The sequence below is a fragment of the Podarcis vaucheri genome (genome assembly GCF_965113315.1).
Source record: "Podarcis vaucheri genome assembly, chromosome: 15".
Taxonomy (NCBI): Eukaryota; Metazoa; Chordata; class Lepidosauria; order Squamata; family Lacertidae; genus Podarcis; species Podarcis vaucheri.
This window is the reverse complement of record NC_138753.1, coordinates 16,926,737-16,934,187: the sequence shown is the minus strand read 5'-3', so window position 1 is coordinate 16,934,187 and position 7,451 is coordinate 16,926,737. Positions and strand designations below refer to the sequence as shown.

General features: G+C 55.2%; 1 protein-coding gene across 2 annotated transcripts in view; it reads left to right on the top strand.

Moving 5' to 3' along the window:
* Positions 1–5,200: 5,200 nt before the first annotated feature.
* PITPNM3 (PITPNM family member 3) overlaps positions 5,201–7,451 on the top strand; it is a 77,051-nt gene continuing 74,800 nt past the window's right edge. The window contains exon 1 of one of the 2 annotated variants that reach the window (XM_082201374.1): positions 5,201–5,324. In XM_082201374.1, coding sequence (XP_082057500.1) covers positions 5,294–5,324 — 31 coding nt within the window. In that variant the 5' untranslated portion in view covers positions 5,201–5,293. The remainder of the gene's footprint in view (positions 5,325–7,451) is intronic. The other variant, XM_082201373.1, reaches the window with a different exon arrangement.

Below are 7,451 nucleotides of genomic sequence, written 5' to 3'. Positions count from 1 at the left end.
CCCCAGAACTTCTCCCCAAAGGACACACCCTCAACCGGCAAGTCAGGCAAGCCCCGTCCTGAGCAGAAGGCCATCTAAGGAGCCCCAGTGAGGAGCTGCCTTGCCAGTCAGGACGGGGGAGAAGAGAGAAAAGTCTTTCATCACACAGTGCATGGTGAAACTGTGGAACTCACTCCCACTGGAAGCAGTGATGGCCAATGACTTGGATGGCTTTAAAGAGGGTAAAGCAAATTCATGGAGGAGGAGAGGGCTATTGATGGCTACTAGCCAGGATGGCTATGCTCTGCCTCATGGTCAGACGCAGCACTGCTTCTGAATACCAGTTTCTGGAAGCCACAGGAGGGGAGAGTGTTGCTCTTGTGCTCTGCTTAGGGGCTTCCCATTGGGGCATGCGGTTGGTCACTGTGAGACTAGGTGGGTCCAGCAGCCAGGCTCTTCTTATGGAACCTTCAGGGGCAGGGGCATGCTATCTAGATTCCTAAGTTCTTTGGGGTATTTGGCCACTGTGAGAGCTGAATGCTGGACTAGGTGGCCTACTGGCCTGACTAGGTGGACTACTGGCTCTTCTTAGGTGGTCTGCCAGTGGGTGGGGATGGGGCCCTTCCGTGGCTGCCGTTTGGTGTCTTTCCCCGCTCTGCCCGGACCCTTGGCTGGCCTCGCTCTGTCAACATTTCAGCTCCGTGTCACTGGGGCACTCCTGTCTTTGCAAGGGGGTGTCTGTTACGCTCTGCAGCTCCCTTCAGGGTTGTGACATTTGCGGTTTCTTCCTTCTGTCTTCCTTTGCCTCCACATGCTGCAGGAAGTGCCACCCGGGAGGCCCAACCCTTTCAGAATTGCATGTTTACGTCTTCCCTGGCATGAAAAAAAAAAGGTCTTTATTTTTGAATAGCGAAATGAGCGGGTGTCAAGATGGGAGAACCACAAGCGTTTCTCCTGTCCTTGGTTAGCGGAGCAGAACAAAATGGGGGGGGGGAGAGAAGAGGAGATTTGTCCCCACAAGGAAATAAGAAGATGAGAAAAGGCCCTCAGTTTTCCATCTAGCTTCTTGGAAGAGGCACACCAGCCCACAGCAGTTTGGCCTAAGACAGGGAGGAGTCTTGGTGGATTGGGAGGAGGCTAAGGAGATGGGGAGGCTACAAGAGAAACCCATTTCCACTCCAGTACTTGGATGAGCTGAGTCTTCCTGGACTCCAACATGAGTGAATCCCCCTTGAAAATGCAAACAGTGCCCGGTCTCTCTCCAGCCACCACTTCAACCTGCTAGATCAGACCAAGGGACCCCACCCTGTTCTCAGTTCCTGGCTGGATGCCCCAAAAGGGAAACTAGCAAGCACAAGAGCCCTCTCCCTTCCTGTGGTTTCCAGCCACTAGAATTCAGCAGTGTTATTGCCTCCGACAGTGGAGGCACAGCAGTGCCATTGGGGCTAGTAGCCATCAAGAACTCCTTATCCTCCTTCATGAATTTGTCTGATCCACTTAGAAAGCCGTCCAAGTTGGTGGCCATCACCGCCTCCTGTGGGAGGGAGTTCCATATTTTAACTATGATGGGATGCAGGTGGCGCTGTGGGTTAAACCACAGAGCCTAGGACTTGCCTTTCAGAAGGTTGGCGGTTCGAATCCCCACGACGGGGTGATCTCCCATTGCTCAGTCTGCTCCTGCCAACCTAGCAGTTTGAAAGCACGTCAAAGTACCTTCTGGCGGGAAGGTAAACGGCATTTCCGTGCTCTGCTCTGGTTCGCCAGAAGCGGCTTAGTCATGCTGGCCACATGACCCGGAAGCTGTCTGGCTCCCTCGGCCAGTAAAACGAGATGAGCGCCGCAACCCCAGAGTCGGTCACGACTGGACCTAATGGTCAGGGGTCCCTTTACCTTTACCTTGCAAATGTCTTCCTTTTCTCTGTCCTGACCAGCAAGGCAACTCTTCGCTGCAGCTCCAACTGTGGAAGCAGAGCAGAGCCCTTGTGGCTAGTAGCCCTCAATAGTCATCTCTCTGTGTGTGGGGGGGGGCTGTAAAAGGGGAGTGTGGGCATAATGTGAAGAGCCTTGCTTTCCATCCCATTCCTGCCGCCTGCCCCCTCCGCCCTCCCTTGCGCCTGGGCAGAGGCCTGTCCACCCGTCCCCACAATGCTGTAGCCTCCATCTGGTGAAGAGGCTGCAGCAGATGGATATAACCAGCAGGTTCTATTTTTAGCCAGGTGCAGCGCAAAGCCCAGGCCCTGGACTCTTCGGAGCATAATGTGTGAATGAGAAGATGGTGTGTTCTCCCAAAGGCTGGGCTGGGGGGGGGGGCTTTAGTTTCCTGGTGCTAACCAGGCATTTGCTGCTGCACTGAAAGGCACAGGCATTTATGAGGAACGGCTAAGGGAGCTGGGCATGTTTAGCCTGGAGAAGAGGAGGTTAAGGGGTGATATGATAACCATGTTCAAATATATAAAAGGATGTCGTATAGAGGAGGGAGAAAGGTTGTTTTCTGCTGCTCCAGAGAAGCGGACACGGAGCAATGGATCCAAACTACAAGAAAGAAGATTCCACCTAAACATTAGGAAGAACTTCCTGACAGTGAGAGCTGTTTGACAGTGGAATTTGCTGCCAAGGAGTGTGGTGGAGTCTCCTACTTTGGAGGTCTTTAAGCAGAGGCTTGATAACCATAGGTCAGGAGTGCTCTGATGGTGTTTCCTGCTTGGCAGGGGGTTGGACTCGATGGCCCTTGTGGTCTCTTCCAACTCTATGATTCTATGATTCTATTTCCCCAGGCCAGGGAGGCAGGGAGAGGAACATAGATTGCTTGTTGCCTTTCATTCTATACAGACCATCGGGGTTCATCTAGCTCAGTACTGGTTACACTGGTCGGCAGCAGCAACTCTGCAGGCTCTCCAGCTGGGTTCTCCGCCAGCCTGACCTGGAGATGCCAGCTTCAGGGACCTTCTGCATGCAAGGCCAGGCGCTCAGCCGCTGACCCTTCCAATGCAAAAGGAGCGCTTTATTTTGAGTGAGGCCACTGGCCTTTTTCTCCAGCAGCAGCTCCCACGGGGCCCTTCCAGGCCGTTGACTCTCCAGATGCACAGCTTTTAATTTGGCAGCTGCTGCTGCTGCTGCAGTTTCTCTTCCAGGGACCCTGATTTTTCTTTTCTGCGGAGCCTTTTCTGATGCTGGGACGATGGTTTTTCTCCCTGTTAACAGAGAACACAGGAGACTGCTGGATCAGGCCCGTGGCCCCTCTAGTCTAACATCCTGTTCTCACAATGGCCAACCAGAGGGTCAACCCTCCAGCAGGATCTGAGTACAAGAGCAATTTCCCCACCTTGAGGTTTCCAGCAATTGGTATTCAGAAGCATTTACTGAATCTCTGTGGAGGCAGAGTGGAGCCACCATGGTTAGCAGCCACTCATAGTAGCCACTGATTTGTCCAAACCTCTTTGAAAGTCATCCAAGTGGATGGTCCCTAAGAGATGCACCCACAGCCTACAGCAGCTGCGATGGTAGTCAGTATGGAAGCCACAGTGGTGTGTGTGTGTGTGTGTTGGGCATGGCAGCTGCCCCAAGCAGGGAGATGTGCAGAGGAGGAAGGGGGCAGCATTTGGGGCAAGGGCTGCAGCTAAGGAATAGAGCATCAGCCAAAATTCAAGTCCTGGAATCTCCAGGTATGCCTGGGAGAGACTCGTGCTTGGAACCCTGGAAAGCCGTTGCTGCCAGTCAGTGTAGACAGCTGGCTCCTTACCTCTCTTGCCCTGACCTAGCCACTGTGATCCACGCGACGGTCACCTCCAGACTTGATTATTGCAACTTACTCTACGTGGGGCTGCCCTTGAGACTGACCCAGAAACTCCAGCGGGTGCAGAATGCCGTGGCAAGACTCCGTACGGGGTCCTCGCTGTGGGATCACATTCACCCAGTGCTATACCAGCTGCACTGGCTCCCGGTGGAGTACGGGATCAGGTTTAAGGTGCTGGTTTTAACCTTTAAAGCCCAATACGACCTAGGACCCTCACGCCTACGGGACCGCCTCTTCTGGTATGTCCCACCGAGGACCTTACGGTCTTCAAATAAAAACATATTGGAGATCCTGGGCCACAGGGAGGTTAGACTGGCCTCAACCAGAGCCAGGGCTTTTTCGACTGTGGCCCCAATATGGTGGAACGCTCTGTCACAAGAGACTAAGACCCTACGGGACTTGACATCTTTCCGCAGGGCCTGCAAGACAGAGCTGTTCCACCAGGCCTTTAGCCAAGGCACAGTCTGACCCCCTCCTTCTGTAATCCTCATAGAACTCTAGCCCAATGTTTGCCATTAATTTGACTCTGAATTGATTTTAGAATGAATTGATTTTAGAATGTATTTCAATTAATTGATTGTGATTTTATGTAAACGGTGTTGTTTTTACTGTTGTTAGCCGCTCTGAGCCCTGCTTCGGCTGGGGAGGGTGGGCTATAAATAAATAAAAAAAAATTATTATTATTATTACTGAGCTAGATGGAAAACTGGTTTGACTCAGTATAGCAGCTTCCTATGTTCCACCTCATGGTCGGAGGGAGGCAGCTGCTGTCAAGCCCGTTTTCCAATGAGGTTGGACCTCGATGCTACCTCAATGGCACCGGGTCGAGGGGTGGTGGGGTCTTTGTGGGAGGGAGAGCGACATCTCTTTCCCAAATAGCTGCTGCTGCGGAGATGCCTTCTCCTCCTTTGGCAGTTTCCCTGGCAGAAGGAAGCTGGAAAGCCCGACGCAATTTTTGTGAGTGGGGAGGTGAAAGAGGGGGATAAAAAAGTCATTTCCGGAACGACGGGGCGTCTTGTCCTCCGCCCACTGGGCCAAGCAGTAGAAAAGGGGTGCACGTGCTTGGGGGAGGCATGCACTGCTGATTCCTCGCACCGAGTTCCACCTGTCAGGGATTATTGAGCTGAGATTCCTGCATAGCAGGGGGTTGGACTAGAAGAGCCTTGGGGGTCCCTTCCAACTCTACAATTCTATGAGAAACGGCAGGCGCTCCCACCCCCTTGCGCTTTAGACGCAGGACTGAGAGCCGGGAATGGGGGATGAGTGGAAACTCACCCCCCCCCAAGTTTCTACCCCAGCTCCAGGCACAGCAGGAGCGGGGTATGTGTGTGTCCTCGAAGACAGTTGACCCCCCCCCCCATGCTGCCAATTGGCTGCGGCGCCTTTAAATACGGAGGCGGCGGGAGGGGAGGGGGAGCGCGGCGGCGGCGGCGGCGGCGGCGCCTCTCCTTCTTCTTCTCCAGCCCGGGCGAGGAGCGCGACGCAGCTCCAGCGCTGGAGAGCGGAGGGAGGCCGGAGGCGATGGCGACAGACCCGCCGCAGCCGCGCCCAGGTGAGCCGCCACCGCATGGCCCAAAACGGAGGGAGGGGGAGCCTGCTATGGTGGAGCTGCTCCTGAGCACGTGCAGAGCGCGGCGAGCCAGGGGAGGCGCCCGACTTGACCTCCTGCATACCTGAAGCCCCCCCCCCCGCACCCGCAAGCGGGTCCCGTTTGCAAACCAGGCGGCGCCCTGGAACAGGTGAAGGGGAGAGCGCCCTGATGGAGCGAGGACGCCAAACATGTGCAGAGGGCCTTCTCTGGAATCGCAGTGAGCTTGCACTCCTCCCTCCTTTAGCCATTGACAGAAATGGTGATTGCTGCTGCTGCTGCGTCTCTCTCTTTCCCCTCGTAAAATACCCCACCATCCTGGCTGCATCAAGCGCTCTCGGGCCGCCATCTCCGCCCCTCATCGCTTCTCCGCCCCCAGGTAGCTTCAGTCCCACGTTGTCTCTATCCCTCGCCGAGCTCGCAGGGGCCGAGGTCCCTTCGCTCCCCACCCTAAAATATTTGAGGGGGTCGGCCCTCCCCCCAAGTTGATGGGCATTACCATTCAAATAGTGTGGGTGCACCCCGTCATGTGATCAATTATTTTATGCAAGTTGGCACCCCTGGTGAGAGTCTTCTGGAGCACCCACGGCGAATCTCCGGGAAAGAAGGCTAGATTAGCAGCAGCAGCCCCGGCACGACGCCGGGCTCTCGCCAGCAGCCTTTACTCGTTTTCCAGCCTTTGCGGGAGTCCCTCTTCCCCACAGCAGTAAAGGCGTTTTTTTACTCTACCAATCCCCCGATCTCCATTTGGAGAGCCAAAGGAGAGGCTTTTCCCGCTGCGTTCTCGCTTTGGGGCCAACTTCGAGTTTCTGCTTGGTGACAGCTGGGCTTGCCCCGCGGAACTCCCTGCTCCGTGAAGTTAGGCAGATTCCTAAACGCGGGCGACATCTCCCCATGTTCTTACAGACGTTATATTTGCAAAAGGCGCTGACTCCTTGGCCTCAGATCTGTTCAGGACAGCTTTTACCTGATATGCTTTTATCCTTCCTTGAATGCTGCTGTGGAATTATTGTGCTGCTTAGCGGTGTATAAATACTTCCGACGTCTTTTCTGCTCTCCCCACCCCCCACACGGGTTGCAAAATGCCCTTGTGGGGCTGATCCCCCCTCCCCCTACTCCTGGAATGAACGAGGCTTGACGCTTCCTAAGCAGACGGGGAGCAAGCTGGCGGCTGTGTGGCGGAAGACCTGTGGTTCTGGCAGTTGCAAGGGGACTTCCTGACACTGTTGTGGGTGCTTTGTGCAAGGTTTGGAGCCAGGAGGCCACTGTCCACGGTGGGGCTGCGTGGGATGGGGGCTGCTTTTGGCGGCGGCGGCGGCGGCGGCGAGGATAAGGCGCCTATCCAGGTTAGCACGGTGTGGTCTGCCTGCCTGGGCCGAGAGGGCTACTTGCCACTCTGGCCCACAGCTTGCCAGGACTGCTCTGAGTCTGCCTTGGGCCAGTATCTCCCCAAAGCTCTGGAGAGATGTCTTCCTCTGTTGCGTCCCGTCCATTCTGCTGCTGTTCTGTAGCCTGAGCAGAGGAAATGTTCCAGCGAGTGTAGAAGGAAGGAAGGAAGCCTGCGCTGGCAGGTCTCTAAGTCTCCTCAATTCCATCCGCCTGATGCAAAGCCTAATTGGGGATGGGGGTGGTTTGTAGATGCATAATGGCTACGTGCTTCTCTGAGCGCTGGAGAAGTTCTAGCCGTCGCGCCCCTGCTGGGTTTGGCCTTCTCGGGACGAAAGCGGAGGGGGAAGTCAGGCTATCTTTGTAACAGCTGAGCACCGAGGAGGCAAATCCCTCAGCAGGCAGAGTCCCCACTGAGAACCCCCCTCGCCCGCACCCCACAGCTTTCCAACAGGTCTCTGTCTCTCCACAAATTCAGGCTATGAAACTGGCTCACGTCTGGAGCTGGGGCGGGGGTCACTTTCCAAACCCCTGGTGGATCCTCTTTTCGAAAAAGCAGAGGGTGGGTGAGGAGAGATTCCTCCTGCCAAGGATCCTTCCTCCTCTTTGGCTTGCTGAGCTCACATCCACCAGCCGCCCTTCCAGAGATCAAGATGGCCAGGGTCGTAAAAGGTGGTGTGGTTTCCTAGCTGAGCATCCCAAAAT